The sequence below is a fragment of the Epinephelus lanceolatus genome, chromosome 13 (genome assembly GCF_041903045.1).
Source record: "Epinephelus lanceolatus isolate andai-2023 chromosome 13, ASM4190304v1, whole genome shotgun sequence".
In the NCBI taxonomy this organism is placed as follows: domain Eukaryota; kingdom Metazoa; phylum Chordata; class Actinopteri; order Perciformes; family Serranidae; genus Epinephelus; species Epinephelus lanceolatus.
In genome coordinates, this window is record NC_135746.1 from 20,636,605 (window position 1) to 20,654,997 (window position 18,393).

At 42.6% G+C, this 18,393-nt stretch overlaps 1 protein-coding gene across 3 annotated transcripts in view; it reads right to left on the minus strand.

The window, feature by feature from the left end:
* The window catches only part of LOC117270700 (glutamate receptor ionotropic, kainate 2-like), a 93,284-nt gene that overhangs the window by 16,602 nt on the left and 58,289 nt on the right, over nucleotides 1–18,393 (minus strand). For 2 of the 3 annotated variants that reach the window (XM_033648448.2, XM_033648447.2), the window contains exons 7-14: nucleotides 14,212–14,355; nucleotides 13,296–13,403; nucleotides 13,034–13,147; nucleotides 12,708–12,914; nucleotides 8,691–8,914; nucleotides 3,473–3,591; nucleotides 2,315–2,532; nucleotides 34–259 (exon numbers count right to left, since the gene is read on the minus strand). In XM_033648448.2, the coding sequence (XP_033504339.2) occupies nucleotides 34–259; nucleotides 2,315–2,532; nucleotides 3,473–3,591; nucleotides 8,691–8,914; nucleotides 12,708–12,914; nucleotides 13,034–13,147; nucleotides 13,296–13,403; nucleotides 14,212–14,355 (1,360 nt within the window). Of the gene's footprint in view, nucleotides 1–33; nucleotides 260–2,314; nucleotides 2,533–3,472; nucleotides 3,592–7,611; nucleotides 8,915–12,707; nucleotides 12,915–13,033; nucleotides 13,148–13,295; nucleotides 13,404–14,211; nucleotides 14,356–18,393 lie in introns of those variants that run through there. The other variant, XM_078173862.1, reaches the window with a different exon arrangement.

Below are 18,393 nucleotides of genomic sequence, written 5' to 3' on the forward strand. Positions count from 1 at the left end.
AGCAGAGGCATATAGAAGTTTGAGGTCACTTACCCATAGGTGTTCCCACTCCGTAGGCTTTGGAGTCTATGAGGCCTCCGATCTGGGTGAGGTTGCAGTTGCGCTGGGTGACAAACTCGATGGTGGTGGACTCCATGAGGAAGGCATAGTCCGAGGTCAGCACGCGTTGGATGCCCTCCTCCACATTCTTGACCATCACAGATTGCCTCCTGCTGTTCATGAACTCCCACATCTTGTCATAGGTTGAGATTTTTGTTTTCTACAAAATAGCAGAGAAGAGAAGTGGAATGAGATCGGTATCTGTGTTAGGAATAAATGTGGTTGTCAACTTTAAATTCTGCTTTCTTTTTCATTGTGCAGGCCATTTGTTTCATGTCGTTACAAAATGTAGTTGCTTGAAAAACAAAGGAAAGAATTACTTTCTTATCTCAAGTTATAGTCCTTTAGATTTCCATGAAACTAACCCCTTTGAATACTATTTAGGGTCAGCAATATTTACATTGCGTTACTGCGTTTTTATATAATAGTTTTCAGTGTTAAAGGTACACCATGCAGGAATTGTCAGCTACCATTTCATACAGTATCACCACTGAAAGTAAAAGCCAACCCCAGCTTTGTTCATATGGCGCTTTACCTCGCCATATTGGTGTTTTTTCAGCACTGTTGCCACAATTTTTGTAGCTTCTTCTTGGATGTTTGCTGCTTATTATCTGGCACCTGGTTGCTACCTTTTTATAAAACACCAATCTCCCCAACACGGTCCCGAAAACAGCAAAATAATATGAAAAAAAGAAAAGAAAATACAGGCAGTAGGCAGAGTCTCTGCAGATAAATACATGGCCACGCACTTCTGGTGGGTCATGAATGAAAATTGAGAGGGATTACTTTTGTGTGTGCGGCTATAAATTGTTTTAAAAAAAATCCTGCATAGTATACCTTTAATGACAGAGTCACTGAATTCAAATTGCCTACCTTCACATGACCAATTCAGAGGAAGCGAAGCATGTATATCATCCAACATCTATAGTTTCAATTGTATCTCAATGACAACAGCCTCACTGTTTGCTGTTCGCTCTCCTAACATCATATCAGAGCTGTTTTTAAAGGGAAAGTTCACCCCAAAATCTGAAATGCAGATTTTCTCACCTGTAGTACTATTTATCAATCCAGATTGTTTTGGAGCAGCCGAGTGTTGGCGTTATTGACCATAGAGATGTCTGCCATCTCTTAGATGATAACGGAACTAGATGGCACTTGGCTTGTGATGCTTAAACGCCCCCCCCCCCCCCCCCCCCCCAAAAAAAATCTAAAAAAAAAAAAACCCATACAAAATACACTGAAAAATTCAACAGCAATGTCTCTTTACAGAAATTATGACCTGGTTGCTCAATATAATCCATAGGCCTTGTTGTGAGCAGTTTTATGTAGGAACTATTTTCTTTTTACCGAGCTACATCCGCCAACCGGATCACGGTGTATCTATTCACTGGACCAGAGGCTTTGGAGAGAGCATTTGCTGTCAGGACCCTGAGGCTCTGGAGTCTTTCCTGATTTTACGTGAGTTTTAAGTTCATTTAAACTGTCTTTTATTTCCTCTGTTTTTATATGCTAAAGTATTTTTATCAGTTCTTTTTAAAGTTGCTGTTTTCATGTCTTGTCTGTTTTATTTTTGACATTTAAAGCACTTTGTAACTTAATGGCGTCCTCCTCAGCTGAGCTAGGTGAGCTAGCAGTAGAGAAAGAAAATAGCTCCTACATGAAACAGCTCACAAGAAGGTCTGTGGATTATCTTGAGTAAACAGGTCATGATTTCTGGAAAGAGACATCGTTGTTAAGTTTTTTAAATGTTTTTTTTTGGACACTTGAAGCACCATAAGCCAAGTGCCATCTAGTTCCATTATATTGGAGAGAAGGCAGACATCTCTACGGCTAATATCTCCAACATTCAGCAACTCACACCAAAACAATCTAGACTGATAAACAGCACTACAGGTAAGATGAAAAATATGTATTTTTGATTTTGGAGTGAACTGTCCCTTTAAGCTACTGCTAATGCAAACCAAACATTTCCTGCTGGTTCTCCAGTAAAACAACATCTGTGTTTGGCTGCAGAGTAAACAGATACAACAGTTGTTCATGTGCTGTATTTATGACACAGTATCTGCTACAGAGAGTGTTACCTGAACTATTAAACATTTGCTGTTTCAATTGGTGACAATGTGTGTCTGAAATCTCAAGGATTATAACTTTAATAAGTGAGGATGGAAGATTCCTCGTAAAGCCACTCTATAAACACCCTGGCAGACGCATCTACCTTGAAGAAGGTCATGGTGGCGCCGTCCTCCACCACCCCGTACAGGATTTTAGTCTGCTTGGCCAGGTCATCGGCTGAGTCTATGGGCGACTCCATCCTCTCCACAGTGAGGAAGGCAGCCAAGTTGGCCGTGTACGAGGAAATGATGATGAGGGTGAAGAACCACCAGATGCCTCCCACTATCCGAGTCGACAGAGCCTTGGGCATGAGCTCTGAGCCTGGTGTGAGTGAGGTGGCAGGAGTGAAGTGTTACACTGCAAAATGTATTCATCTCAGCAAGTCCTCAGTACGATTCTAATCTTGTGTTTAAGTTTATTTTAACGTGTTAAATAAAAATCAAATAAGATTAGTTGCTTTAAAAACATGTTTCAAGAGCTCTCTTAAAGTTTTCAGCTCAGGCGGACGCACCACTTGCTTCAAGAAGAAATCACTCGAGAGAGAGAGCTCTTTAAACAAGATGATTGTTGGATCTCAAACAAGTGACATTATCTCCTCTCTCAGTCATGACTGAGTGCTTTAAATAATGCAGGAAACACAGAAAAACACTATTTAAAATTTGCCTCCTGAGAACAAGGTTGTTTGCATAAATCAATCCTATCGAATCAAACACATTCAGTATCGAGTGTTCAGAACAGTGTGGAGAAGTGACAGGCTGTTTGGGCCAGAGAGTCATGTACCCAAGGTAACCTCACATCCTGACTCCACACCCCACTGATCTCTAGGTGCTGGTGGGCCAAGGACAAGAGGAGAGGACACTGGGCATTATCATAACTATGATAAAGAGCATATTAATAGCCTGCATATTATTTGAATAAATCTCAGCAGTCACGCTATTTGAGCTGCTGTTGATGAAAACATTAATTTACATTTATTCAAATTGTAATCTCTAATTGAGGGGTTTAAAACTATGATTTTACTCAAGTGGCATTCAAATCATACACACCTCTTATATATTCTACAGTCCTGTGAGCTAAATTCACTTAATTAAAAAAACATTACATGCACATTGACTCTAAGTCTGTCTCCCGGGCAGCGGACCCCCAGCGGTCTCTCTCTGTTGCCGCTGACTTGGACAAAACAACCCAACCCTCAGAGACAGTGGGATATAGAGAGCTCCAGCTCCACAGAGCAACAGCAGCCACAGGCTGAGGCAACTACCTTGCTGCATGAGAGCCCCAACGCCAAACCAGAAACTATTGAGCAGCGTAAAATTGTTTTCCACCACATCCGAGTCTGGGTTGCATGGATGTGGGTTGTACCACTCGTAAGGGCTGAACCTATAAAAGGGAAGAGAGCACAGAGACAGATATGTCAGCACAAAGCAAAGAACAGCGCGTTCCCAGCTGCAGATTAAACGGCACATAAAACATAAATTTTAAACCATTGTGAGCAGAGGAACAAAGGGAATGTGAATGTGTGGGAATCCTGTGTTGTGGCCTCAGGGTCAGAGCGTGTGCAGAGACCAAAGCAAATCATTCTGGCTTTCGCCGAGATCAACTTATTGGCATATTCAAATGCCATCAGTTTATTGTGAGAACAGATCAATAGGCTGGAATAACACTGTCACTGGTGATAATGTCCCAGTGCGAGATGATCTTTGGAGCTCATTTGGATTCACTGACTCAGGAGCCGTTATGTGTATCCCCGAGCAACTGCAATCACCGTTACTCTGCGGATGCCATATCCCCCTCACACCCCCCCCCGACATGGGGCTTTTTCTCATGGTTTCCAAACAGCTGTCTCTTTTCTTCCACCCCCTAGCTGCTTTTGTTTTTCTCTTTTCCCCACACTCCCCTTCAAAACTCCATCTCTTTTACCCATCCTGCGCCATTCCCACCTCAACAACCTACACCTCATTTCCCCCCGATTGCCTCGTGTCCCCTATGAACCTCTTCCCTTTTACCCCCCAGCCTTGCGCTGCCTGCATCGGCTGATTGTCAGTGTCTTCAGGTCAGTTGTGGACATTTCTCATTTATTATCCTAAGCAAAAGTGGCATGGCATTAGCGCAGGGTGATTGGGTTAGTGTTAAGCATCAGGAACTGATTGAGTTTGTGCTGAAGTGGGTGATAGCGGGAACATTGCTTATGCATAGTTGAGGGGCCCATCAGGTAAGGCTGTTTAGCAGCCCCAGCGACCCCCCCCAAACACGCCGCATGCTAATAAGCCAAAGACCGAGTCTTAAAGGTTCAGACTGCATAGAAATGTGATGCCATTTGTCAGCTGCAGCTTTAGAGATGCACAGGGACGTATATAAATATATAGTGTTTACAAGACACAGAGCAGCATTTCACATTACCAAACCAAATGTTAGATGATGGCAGTTTTATGGCGGCACTATTTGCCACAGAGACAGCGCAAGTGCTGCAGACGCACAAACAGATATGTCATTTGATCTCCCTTTGTTGCTGCAGCAGCCTAATTAAAAGCCGTAGTTTACAAGCATTGCGAACGTGTGCAACATTTTTGTCAGACTGCTCTTCCTTTTCCTGCTACTTTCTACGCCGTCCCCTTGAAAATTATCTACGTGGACACGGCTTTGATGACACGCTATAATTCTTCCTGTCAACCCCATCAGGATGTCTGATTTGCTGGAATGTCAATGAGCTCAGTCTCCTTGGAACCAGAGGCAACTGAAACGGCACAATGGCCTTGTGGAGCTGTGCAGAATGCAGTGTATGTGTGTGTGTGTGCGCTCGCATGTGTTCGTGTATGGGGGTTTTATGTGTATCAAGCCTCTGGCGCATGAATGTTTGCGCATGTGCCTTTATAGCTGTGTGGGTGTGCATTTGTCTGTCGTGGCAACTGTGAATTTGCATTTGCTCAATCAAATCCATCTCAAAGTCAAATATTTTCTCTGATGATTTATTTATGTTGCCGTTTACAGACGTTACACAGAGCGTTGAGCTGCAGTCTGAGGGCAATTGCGGGTATCATCCGATGCGGGCCATAGGTGAGGACGTGTAAATCTGTTTAAATCTATAAAACACGTTCTTGATTGGATTGCGTTTGTCCCTCTCAGCGTCTACATGTGTATTCTGTATGCACCATGCCCACGGCTCCTCTGTATGACCTTTGCCTGTAGCCGGCCCGTATTCCTGCGGGCCGTGTTCTGCACACCGATCACCAGGAAGAAGGGGATGTGGAACATGCGGACGTAAGGTCACCTCCTCACACCGAGCACAAGGGACATGTCGAATTGCACACAGAATTCTAAAAAGATCCCCCCCCCCCCCCCCCCCCCTCCCCACTCCCCCCCCCCCCCTTTTCTCCAGTTCCTCTTCTCCTTCGTCCGTCCCTGGCCACAATAACACAACACGCTCTCTTCCATTAACTGTCAGTTGGATTCAATTACTCTGGCTGGCATTATAGATCTGCTGCCTTTCTTCTCTCAGGCCAAGTGAAGAGGCTGCGTTGGGGGGTGTTCAAAACCACAGGCGTCCGGGACTTGGAGTGCAAAACTTTGACATCCTGTAATTACATGCAAACATTTTTATAATGCAATTTAAATCAGTCATTCTTCTTGGCAGGTGGACATTTTCTACAGTGGGAAAAGGTTTCGCGATCTGAGAGAATACCATTTCTTCTGCTAATAAAGAGAGGAATCAATTCAACCACAAACAGAGCTGGAAGGAACCACTGAGTGAAATGTATTTCTCTGGAGCTTGAAATGAGATAGCTCATTTAGTCGGAAAAAACAGTGTGTGTGTGTGTGTGTGTGTGTGTGGGGGGGGGGGGGGGGGGGGGGGGGTGTGGAAGCAGTTCAAAGACCTGAATCCTTGGTGAGATTGAGGTGTTTAGTGTTTTATTGTGCAAAACCGGGACTTCATAAGCTCACTCCACTCACTCTATTTGCAGGGGATTAAAGAAAATAATATACTCTGCATTTGGGGGATTGACCAATCAATCTGTGGCCGTGCAATCAATACTACAATTATGAGGGAACTAGCTCAGCGGACTGAGGAAGAAAACACTGTACTTCAGATTTTAACTTTGCTGAATATTTTTCGGTCACATAGTGTGAGGACAAGCACTATTTACTGCCATGGTATGCAAAAAAAAGGGCACAGTGCATGCACGCAGACAAGAGCATTTATAATTTAATAAAAGTACCGAGGCCATTTCATTACAAGCAGAAGAATATCAATATAATTGCATGCTAATCACTTACCCTGACCAACCGTGGAAACAAAGGGCTACGGGTATAATTTGCATATTCTGAACTAACTTAGGTGACAGTTGCTGCTTTCCTCTCATGTGATCATTGTGCCGGTAACATTTGATGAAACGTGCATTAAACCCAAACCTCTCAGGATGGAAGCGGAAGGAGAGGAGCCCTGGGGTTAACACACATCTTTGTACATCCGCCATGCATCAGGGGTTTTAGGGGGGGTGGGTTCATCAAGAATATTTTGTAAGAACTGTACTTGTTCAATGTCAGCATTGTACTTGTACATTTCTTACAGCAGATTAAGAGATATATAACGGGTAGCTGATTTTACAGTTGCTGATGCTTGCGTAAATATGCCCGAAATAGTGTGAGGAGTCAGCTGATTTTAATGACCATACCAGTGTTTTTTCTTGTTGTAGCTCATTTACCGTAGGGTACGGTGGGTAATGAAATCTGAGTAAACATTTAAACCCTTTTATTACACTTTTATTCTTTTCATCAAAGCTGCTTTATCAATGCGTGAAAATGGAGATAAAACACTTTATTGCTCTACAACAGTTTGTAGGTGGTGAGTTCAAGTGCTGGGGGGACAATCTGAAATCTGAGGTTTGTTGTTTTGGCAGCCAGCGCACCTTTTTATAAACCAGTCTGCACTTTCAGATGTATTTTAAAAGTTCCAGTGTGTAGGATTTAGGGCGACATATTGGCAGAGATGGAATATAATATAATAACTATCATCCTTCAAAAGAGAGCAAAAAGACAATAAGAGCAATAATCATGTTTAAAGCGAGAAATAATTAACTTCCAGGCAACATTACTTGTGCAATGGGCTGCGTGATGAGTTGAAACAAAGCACAAATATAAATCAATTTAAAAACTATACAAAAAAAACAACAACTTACTTGGACTTTACTTGGACTGTAACTAAACTGGGTTTATTACTGTACGTATTTATTTAATTGGTTGGCAAATAGACTGGGGATAGTTGTGTATTAGTTGTAAATAAATTTGGAAATTTGTTGAAATAATATACGAGCAAACAGAAGAAATGTAAGAAAGGAATAGAGACATATAAGTTTTACTTCTACCTGCTCGGACACTGTTATCTGTGTCTTGTTTGTTTTTTAGTATGTTTTTTTTTTAGTCATTTATTCATTCATTCATAAGTATGTTTTCTTTAGTGTATAATCACCTGAAAATAAGAATCATCATGTTTATTTTCTTTGAATGAGCCAATTATATCTACATAGGAGTGGATCCTCATCCATTGATTCCCCATGTTGCACTGCCATGTTTCTACAGTAGCCCAGAATGGAGAAATTAAACAGCGGCACTAGACAGGGCCATTTGTGTTAGCAGCCCCTCCACGACGAGCCAAACAGCATTGAAAAACACAGATTTTTACATGAAACTGCTTTATTCAGAGATTTTACTGGTTAAAATCACCAAATGTGTTTGTTTTGGAGAGGAGGAGTTCTCTGCGGATAATTCGGCTCCCGCTAAAAACCTCCTGAACATCTGGATCTTAAGTTATTAGAGAAAAAAGATGAGCACACATTAGCAGGTGCTGGGCTAGCCAGCATCATAGAAACATCTTTACTGTGTGCTATTACCAGTTTTAGTCACCTGGTCTGTTTGTTCTGGAGAGGAGGAGACCTCTGCAGACAATTCAGCTCCTGGTAAAAACCTCCTGAACAATGAACACTGAGGGAATTCTAACCAGGAGCTCATGCTTGGCATATGGGAGTTTCAGCTGGTTGCAATTTGCAGTGCTCACTGTTAGATGTCATTAAATCCTACACACGGCTCCTTTAAGGCACCAATAATCCAATTCTGACACAAATAAAGAATTTAAAAGCTACAGTGTGTGTTGTAAAATGGTCAACAGCATATTAAAGAATAAAGACACTGGTATGGTCCTTTTAAGTAATGTATTTAGATTTAATACTCTTTTGTTGTAGACCGGATCTACATCACTGAAGCCATCTAAGAATAAAGAGGCACGGATTGCCTCTCGCAGGAGTGCGTTTGCTACCAGTCACAGCTTGATGATTTTCAGTGAATAAATTCCCCTCTTCAGGCCCAGAGGGAGCAACTGCTGTGTGTTAGTGAAAGCAGGCAAACAGGTAGGGCAGAAGGAAGAGGAGGAAGGAAGGAGGAAAGGAGGAAAGAAGGGAAAGGAGGAGGAGGGGTGGTTGACATGTTACCTGGCTATGACAAACAGCACACAACTGACACCCAAGCAAGCCAGCAGAATATACATCCAGATATCGGGCGAGAGGGGGTTGAGGAAGGAGAAGACTCCGGGGTTGGTGCCGTTGGGCTTGCGGTACAGGATACTTATCCCCAGCGTCATGAACGGCTTCGAGAAGTCGATGACCTTCTCCCTGACGTAGGTGATGGCCAGAGGAGCCACTGCCAGGTCTGCTTTCTGCAATAACATAATGGGAATTGAGTGGGGTGGGACGGGGGGTAGGTGTTTGAGTCAACCAATAAAAAACAACCAATCGAATTAACATCTGATTTCTGTCAACAGCTGTTCTGGTCAATATGTACAGGAAGGAGGGAGAGCCATGACAGAGGAGAGAAAATAGCAGGGGTCATTAGTTCAGATGGATTAGTGGGTGGGAGGCTGACATTTTCTGGAAATTACAGGTTATATGTCTGAGCCGTCTCATGTGGGGACAAAGGTGAGTCACTCAGGTAACAATTTTGGGATTAGATTCATCTGTGACAAATTATCCCTGTGTTCTCTCAAAGTAAGATTAGCCGTCTTTGGCCCTTGGATTCATTTTTGCATAACCCCGTTTTTATAAGAAAGCGACAGTTTTACCTTTTTTCCCTTGGTCAGATTTTCTGCTTAAAGAGACAGTTCATCCCAAAATAAAAAATACATGTTTTCCTTTCACCTGTAGTGCTGTTTATTAATTTAGATTGTTTTGGTGTGAGTGTTGGAGATAGTGACTGTAGAGATGTCTGCCTTCTCTCAAATATAATGAAACTAGCCCATACCCATTGGTAGCTTTGTCACCTTCTACCTATGTCAATGCCTATGTGCAGTTTCACATAGATTGACCACGTCAGTGAGTAGAAGAACGTGGGACAGACAGAATGACTGACTGACAGAATGACACACTGACAGTGATTATGTACAGCATACCATACCATGACTTAGTCATACCAAAAATGAGAAAAAACCCCCAACATTGGGCCACAGGGGGCGCCACAGCGATCAGTCACATTTTAGCCATTTTTAAGCATTTTTCTGTTGTTATAGCGCCACCCAGTTGCCAATTAGAGTTAAACTTCTCCAGTCACCTTGAGGCATCCTGTTCTACATGTCTACCAAGTTTAGTAAAAATCGATATGGCGGTTACGCCTAGATGAGAAATTAGCTCTCTAGCGCCCCCATTTTGTTTGATCGGGTCAATAATGGAGGGGTCCCCTCAGATTATGTGTGGTCATATGCCTACAAAGTTGCATGGTGATCGGTGAAACCCTTGAGATGTTATACACCTTTATGTGATGAGCCACGCCCTCCGCAATATTCATTGCCTTATAGAAGCTCAGTTTTAGTAAGTTTTCCAACTTTTGCCAAGAGGGAACTTTAGATATTGGTCCCTAGATTATGTTCACTGAGTTTCATGCAGATCGGTCAAACTTCCTATGAAGAGATCGATTTTAAGTGTAAACTTCAAAATGGTGGAAAATCTATATAACCGGAAGTTATGGGTTCTTGAGGCAAATTTGTTCCTCATGAGGAGAGGCATCTCTGTTCAAAGTTTCATGTCTCTACAACATACGGGGCATGAGATATGCCCATTCAAAGTTTGCAATTTCAGTCAGTTGCTATAGCGCCCCCCTTTGGCCAATTGATGTAATATTGCTTCATTCGCACCCTCCCATGACCCTCTACCACTGTGCCAAATTTCACATGGATTGACCAAGTCAGTGAGGAGAAAAACGTCAACAGACAGACAGAGTTTTCACCATTATATAGTAATGGACCTGCATTTGTACAGCGCCTTTCTAGTCATCTAGTGACCACTCAAAGCACTTTTTACACTACGAGTCACGTTCACCCATTCACACACACATTCATACACTGGTGGCCGAGGCTACCATACAAGGTGCCATCTGCTACTCAGTTTTAACACACACCGATGGAACAGCCATCGGGCGCAATTTGGGGTTCAGTATCTTGCTCAAGGATACTTCGACATGCAGCCTGGAGGAGCCTGGGATCGAACCGGTGATCTTTTGATTGGTGGACGACCCGCTCTACCTCTAGCCACAGTCGCCCGTGAGACTAGAGACTAGTGAGACTAGACAGAACTCCCTCTGCACAGCCAGTCTCAGGGATCAGGTGCCAGTCGGTCGCAGGAACATGTTAGATTAAAATCACCAACATAAACCACAGCACTCAACTACAACTCAATTACTGTGATTTTATTAAAAGCGAACGACAAAAGTAATTTCCAATTCATCCAAAAAGCGTAATAACACAAATTACCAGAGTCTACAATGGTAAAAATATGGGTCCCTCAAGAAAAAGGTTGGGAACCACTGACATATATCAAAGAACAAAGCAAGATTCGTAAAAAGTTCAAGAGTTACAAGAATAATGTATGATTTAACCTCATCCCTTTACGTAAATGACTGATACAAAGATTTTATAATGAAAGATAGACTGCAGGTCCTACTTCTGTCCCTCTACACTGTGAGACGGAGAGGGGGCGTGACAGGGATCTAGTGGCTCATCTCTCCCTATGGAGAGAATCAGATCTTTTATTTCTTTTAATGATCTTTAAAAAGTGATTCATGCTTTTATAACATCTCTCTAGACTATTGTAATGCTGTGTTTACTTGCCTGGGTCAAAACTTGATTCAATGGCTTCAGGGTGTCCAAAATGCTGCAGCCAGACTTTTAACTAGAGCACGAAAACATGATCACAGCTTCCCTTCATTGGTTACCTGTACGTTTTTGAATTGATTTTAAAATTTTACTCTTGACTTTTAAGGCCCTGCATGGTTTGGCACCAAGCTACCTGGCTGAGCTTTTAATATGTTACTCACCAGTTCGTAGGTTGCAATCCTCTGACAAGGCCCTGTTAGTTATCCCTCGCTCTAGGCTAAGGACCAGGGGTGACAGGGCTTTTGCTGTGAGAACTCCAGCCCTACTTTTAAATCAGCTCTCAAAACTTACTTTTATCGCATGGCCTTTGTTTAAATTGTTGACTCCTGATTGTGATTTTGCTTGATAATTGTTGTTTTGCTTGTTGACTGTTGCTTCTTTTAATTGTTTTATGTGTGAAGCACTTTGTAAGGCTTGTTTTGAAAGGTGCTATATAAATAAAGTTATAATTATTATTATTATTATGGCTACAAGGGGGATATAAGTTCATATCTATATCACAGAAAAGGACTCAAATCCTGTGTTTCATTAAGTCCATATGGCTCAAGTGTGTTCAATTCGTGGATCCAAAATACTTCCCTTCTTGAAAGCTGGTTGATCAAATTACCCCCTCTTGGATTGGGTTGTACTTCTTCAATGTCAAGAAATTCAAAGGAAGTGACTGACCCATGGTTTTTCTCATTGTTGTGTCTAGCAATCCATTTTGCGAGACAGCTGGGAGATCCTTCCCAAATAACAAAATACAGTCCAGAGAATCTAAATCAGCATGCTTTGTGTTCTCTATGTTCCCATTTCTAATGGCAGCCTTTGTGCTGGCTGCCTTTAGAAATGGGAACTGGCTACTCTCTGCACTGTGATACGGTAGGTGGGTGTAGTTTGGTGGAAAGAAAATAGATCCCACATGAAACTGCTCACAACAAGGTTTGCTGTGGATTATCTAGAGTAGCCGGATCATTATTTCTGCAAAGAGACATTGCTGTTGTGTTTTTTTTTTTGGGTGCCATCTAGTTCCATTATATTAGAGAGAAGGCAGACGTCTCTACAGCTGATATCTCCAACACTCTGCACACCAAAACAATCTAGACTGATAACTGGCACTACAGGTGAGAGGAGAAATAATTTGTTTTTTTATTTTGGGGTGAACTGTCCCTTAAAGATTTTTACATTTCTGTAGGTGGCACTCTTAATGAAAATGAATTTCCAAGTACATAAACGGAATAGAAAATTCGGAAAATGTTTGTCAAAATTTCTGCACTTCCTATTTTCATTTTCCTGTATCTCACTGTATACAACCCCTGTGTTGACTCACATGGTCCATTAGCTCCCGCACCATGCCATTCCATTGGCCCGTGCTCTCATCCAGTGCGCCGTACTTCCCATCTTCCACTAATCGCACCTCATAGCGGAACCCCAGGATGCCAGAGAGCTCCCTTAGCAGGTCGATGCAGTACCCCTCGAAACGGTCGTTCCCATACAGAGGCTTGTCTGACTTCTTAAACATCACATATGGCTCCTCCTGTACAGGGAGAATAAGTTGGAGTAGAAGTGTGTTCAGTATTAGATATCATGCTGTTGTTTCTGTATTTGCTGACTGTGTGTTTGTGCTGCTTGTTTTTTCTATTTGTCTGTGTCTACCAGTATAGTGGATACACGCAGGGATTTGTTAGCCAGAGAGTCGGTGATGTTGGATGTCTTGCTTTTGTGAGACTCTGTCATATTCAGACCGCTGGGAGGATCCCATGTTCCAATCTGTTGAAACAATTCAATGTCTGGTTTATATCACCTCGTCTGCTGATAGGAAAAATAATGCTTTGAAGCACCCAGACCCACGCTTTTCTTTTTCTCCTTTAAGACACAAGAAGTGACACATCATCAACTACACCAATGTGTGACACACCTTTTCCAGCCCTTCCTCCTTCAGACTGATGACATCCAGGTCGAAATCTGTCCTCAGTCCATTGGTCTTGTTGAAGAGAACGCGTCCTGTCAAACCGTCCCAGTGAGCCTGCAGACAGGGGCGCACAACATAATAAACCGAAATCCTCTGCGCAGTCATTCCATTAACCTTAAAGTATCGTCTTTCTCGACAATATCAATCCGAGCGCTAGCCGCAATTTTTTTTTTTTCTGTCCCAATTATGAATTTTTCGTCTGGCTCTCCCCTCGCTGTCTATCTCAGCAACATAACAAGAAACAATAAAGCAGCCGGAATAGAAGCAGGTTTGACAGGTAAGAGTTCATTATGCATGTGGTTCATTGTGCTTGAAGTTTCACTTCAAAGCCATTGGAGGAACAGACGGGCATGGAGAGCGATAGCAGACACAGGAGGGGGAGGAAGCGCCTGCTACTACAATGGCTCGTTCTGAAAATTACCTGCAATGATACCATCCACAGAATGAAAGAGCTTTGTAGAACAAAGCAAATGGCTGACCCCGACTACAGTTAAGGAGACACACTGAGGCTTTGATATAAACACCGGCGCAGATATGCATGGAGAGAAAGTGGGAGACAGAGAGTGGAACATCATGGAAAAACACGTAGCCACGGCGGATAATGCAGTGGTTACTTAGATTACATTATCATAAAGATTACTGTGAGTGTTAAGATTAAGCAATAAATATGATAAGGATGTTTAATCATGAAGATCACAAGAGAAACTCAACAATACAAAATGTGCAACTCAGTTCTGAGAAAGCGCTACCCTCCAAATATGACTGCACTGATCAATAACACGCCAAAGCTTCTGTGTTCAGTGGATTCCATAGGTCAGAGGTCAAAACAGGGAGCACACTGATAGCACTGCTGGCCTTGTACCTCTTTGATGAGGCTGATGAAACGGCCCCCGAAGCGCCACGGCTTGTGGCGATTACACTGCAGAGAGCTGACCGTGATCTGCTGCGACTGCTGCACCGCCACCGCCACCACGTGCACAGCATCGTACATCAGCGCTGCATCCGTCTGCGGACAGGGAGGTAATATCGTTAGACATTTTTATAACACCTGCCAATACATCTGTCCACATGACCTTTAATCCGTCCATTTGTTCACCTGCGGAGGAACATGAGAAAGCGTGCAAAGTCTCGGGTGACTTGCTTTACTCTTTCGTCGGGATAAGAGGACATAAATTAGGAGTAATGCCAGCAGTAAATGCCCTGCACAAATGGCACGGTGTCTCAGCCTGTTAGTAAAAATACCCGACCACTGTCTGAGGCAATGAGAAAGCTCCGCCAGGGAGAGTCTCTCAGCGGAAGGCCGGCCTGTCACTGTGAAGACTAATGATTCCTGATGGGTGTGCCTGTTCTCTGGAGAGAAGGGAACGCAAAGCAGGCACCAGTGCATACGGGACAACTCTGACTGGCACACTTGGCGTAACATGCTAAGTACACAGCACAAAGCAGAGCAGGGATACACAGTGAACCGCATTGAAAAGCACGTCTGATAGCCATCCGTATAACCCCAGTAATAAGTCATCAAAGGGAGGAAATGCTGGAGCTCAAAATTCCCACACTGAACTGTAAGACGCTGAGGTTTATCTTTACTTTTCTGCCTGGCACACACAAATTCCTTTCACGCCGTCTGTCCTCACAGTTTGAGGCACTCTACATTTACCCAGGTCAACACATTACAGCTTAGCTCAGATCCTCTTTCCATGGTCCCACAAAGGCTGAAATACACTGTGGTGATCTTATTTGACAAGTCCTGGATGACCAACCTGTGAGGGAGTATGAAAAATGACTGTGAGACCACAAAGTATCTGCAGCTATAGGGTCTTTGTGGATGCGCCGGCTGTCAGAGTGAATGAGCGGGGCTTTGGCACAGCTAGGCACACAGCAGGAGACCAGCGAGCTGCTGTTCAGCTCATATCGGTTCCCTATGTTGTCTCTATAGGCGCAGTGGAGCATCCATGCCATCCACGTGGGAGAAAAGGAGTGGGACTGGGGAGGGGCAAAAAAATTATGCTGCAGTTATCCAACCTATATTTATAGTGGCAGGTCAATTAAAGAAATAAATCTTGCTTCCAACTGCAAGAAAAAGAGAAAGTTGAAGATAGCAAGGAGGGGAGGGAGCGGTGTGTGTAGCTGCGGTGGTGGGCAGATTGTCAGGTTTTAGCTCGCCCCCCAGTTCTCCTGTGCTTTTGGAGTTTGGCGACTGCTGATGTCAAAGGCAGCAGCAGATCAGAGGATGGGAGACCCATCTCTGCACTCTTTCATCTGCACTGCCTCCCTGGGAAAGGGGACAGCTACTGCCATATCTGCTCTCCCAGTGCAGGCAGTGTGTGGATGCCTGTGTATGTGAGTGTGTGTGTGTGTGTGTGTGTGTGTGTGTGTGCTAGTATTGTGTTCATGGCAAATGCTGATTAGGAAAAGAGTGTCATTCTGCTAATCTGTTTTGTTGAATACTGGGGAGGAGTTCTACACACAGACAGTGTCCAAACACTATTTTGTCCAATCATCCAATTATCGTGTTACCAACTACACACAAAGACATCGAGGCTTATTATATTTCTTTCACAGATGTAGTTTCTAAAACAGCTCAATCTGATTTGAGGAAAGTTATAATAATCACATTCAGTTTCAGTCCACTTCCAAACTCCACGATGCATTCTGAATTCATTTATTCAACATTTTCACTTTGGAAATGGTTTCGGTTTGACTGGGACGAGGTTGAATTCATGCAATTCAAATGAAATCTGCGCTGCCTTCTGCTAATCTTTGTTTCTAAATGCCTACCTCTTCACTTTAGTTTTTTTGCTTTTGACCTTGAACAACCTTGACTTCTTTCCTTCCCAAAAATCAAATCAATATTCCTATTCTTCACATCTACAAGCTCTTTATTCATTTGGGTCAAACTGCACTGCAGCATGCGCATGAAATTTTTCAATAAATTATTATACGTCTTTAAACATTATTCTGTGAAAAAACACTCCTGGGAAATAATATCTGACAACTCGTTCACTAAATACAGAAACATTTTGAAAGTCCTGCTTGGAAGTTTATTTTTATTCACCTTTTTAAACTGTTTAATTCCAGAGTATTAAATAAAGCTGGGATATTTTAACACGACCTTGATGTGTGAATATAGGCTGGTATTTTGAGAATTTTGTAAAAGACAAAGATTTTTTTTATGATGATTCATATACTGCATATGTGCAGTATGCTATTTCAAAAATAAAGTCTTTGAAAAAGCCTTGAGGGGAGACACTACAGATGAAAACATAGTGTTTCAAGCACTGTTCAATTTCGAGACTTTGGTCTTTTTTCAAACTGGTGGAAAGAAAAAGTCCAAAAATACACATTAAGGCATGTATTTAAGTATTTCAGTTTTTTTTTCTGGAAATGTATAAAAACCGTGCATATTTATTTATATAGATTTGCGTATTTAGACAAACCAAAAACAACTGCCTTAATGTAAATTCAGTCAGGAACCATTTATTGCAACAAATGGACATACAGATATGTTTGAGGGCTCTGCTCTTGAGGTGCTCCCTGGATTAGTCAAGCAGCATGCTAAGCCAAAACAGGGAGCACAATGCAGAAAACCCCACCAAGTATACAAGAGTGGACCCAAGTATGACATTAAATACTGTTTTGACCTTAGAACCATGTTAGGACTCTGTATTAGAAAGGTGGATGCTGGGGTGGCGGAGGTAAAGCTTCGCTGGAAGCGGCGACAGCGGTGTGTGGCAGCATTTGTGTAGCAGAGATCAGTGAGTCGGTTTATATTTAGTATATTTAAAATGGACTGCCTTGTGTGGGAATAGGCTGCGATTGGTTTGTGATGGATAAGAAACAATAGTCCTGTTTCCACCAAACACTTTTGGTATGGTACCTTTAGAACCAAAAGTAACCCTTCAGACATGGTACCTAGACCCTAGCGTTTCCACTGTAGACAGTACTCTTAAATGTGGGCGGGTTTATTGTCACCCACTGCTCCGTCCAGCTCTCACTGTATTTCCTCCTTTATCAGTCTGCACCTCGTTTATCGTCCACAGAACGAGGCTGCACGCCAACATTTTCAGAACAAAATAAAACAGGCTGCAGTGAGAGCCTCTCTCCATGGGATATTTAAAAATAGCGGGTTTGTGCATTCAGTCCTTTTCAGGAAAGCTCGGGGTTTAAGTGTTGCTGGAGCCCACAGGAACAATGCTTTGCAATGCTTTTTTTTTTTTTCTCCAAGTGAAGATTAGAATGTATGCAGCTCACATAACCCGGTCTACTCATTACTAAAAGTGTATGTCATAGAAGACTAATGGAATGGTTAGAGTTATCATGTTGAAATTTCAGGTGTGTTGATGGATTCACATCCTCAACTCATGCATTGAGTAACAAGTTAACGTTCCACCTTAAAAGTTGCCGGCAGTCGGCCCAGTGAATGAAGTTATTTTTTCTCAGACTCCTGCTGCTGTGAGAGGCAGCAAAACAGCCTTTCATTTTATAGTTACAGTCTACTAGTAAAATTCTACAAGGTATGAACAGTAGTAACATGAGCCTCAAAACCAGCCACAACTCAGCCCTGAGCAGAGTGACTGTCTTCTATTGACCAATCAACGGACCGCAGTGTTCACAGCTCCACCTTTTAGTACCAGATCTGTGTGCTAGGTCCCCCAACAGGGGGGGGGACCAAAAATGGGGATGGTATGAAACAGTTTATTTGTGTTATGTGTGCTGTGTTGTTATTAACATTTTACAGTGGAAATGGAAAAAAAGCTTACTGAACTAAACTGTACCGTACCGGACAGCTTGGTAGAAACAGGGCTAATGATCCAATCAGCTGGCTGTAAGCCAATTACAGCTGAGGTGTATGACTTCCGTGTCCTGCACGAACTAACGCAAAGCTTCAGTAATCAACTAAGGAAGTTTCATGGTGATACCTATTAGTTAAACTTTCTGATCTATTCACCTGGAGTGTCTTATTGTTTGGTCTACAAATGTATAGAATGTTAAAATCCATATCTTTAAAGGCCTTTTTCTCAAAATTAGTTTTTTTCTCAAACTC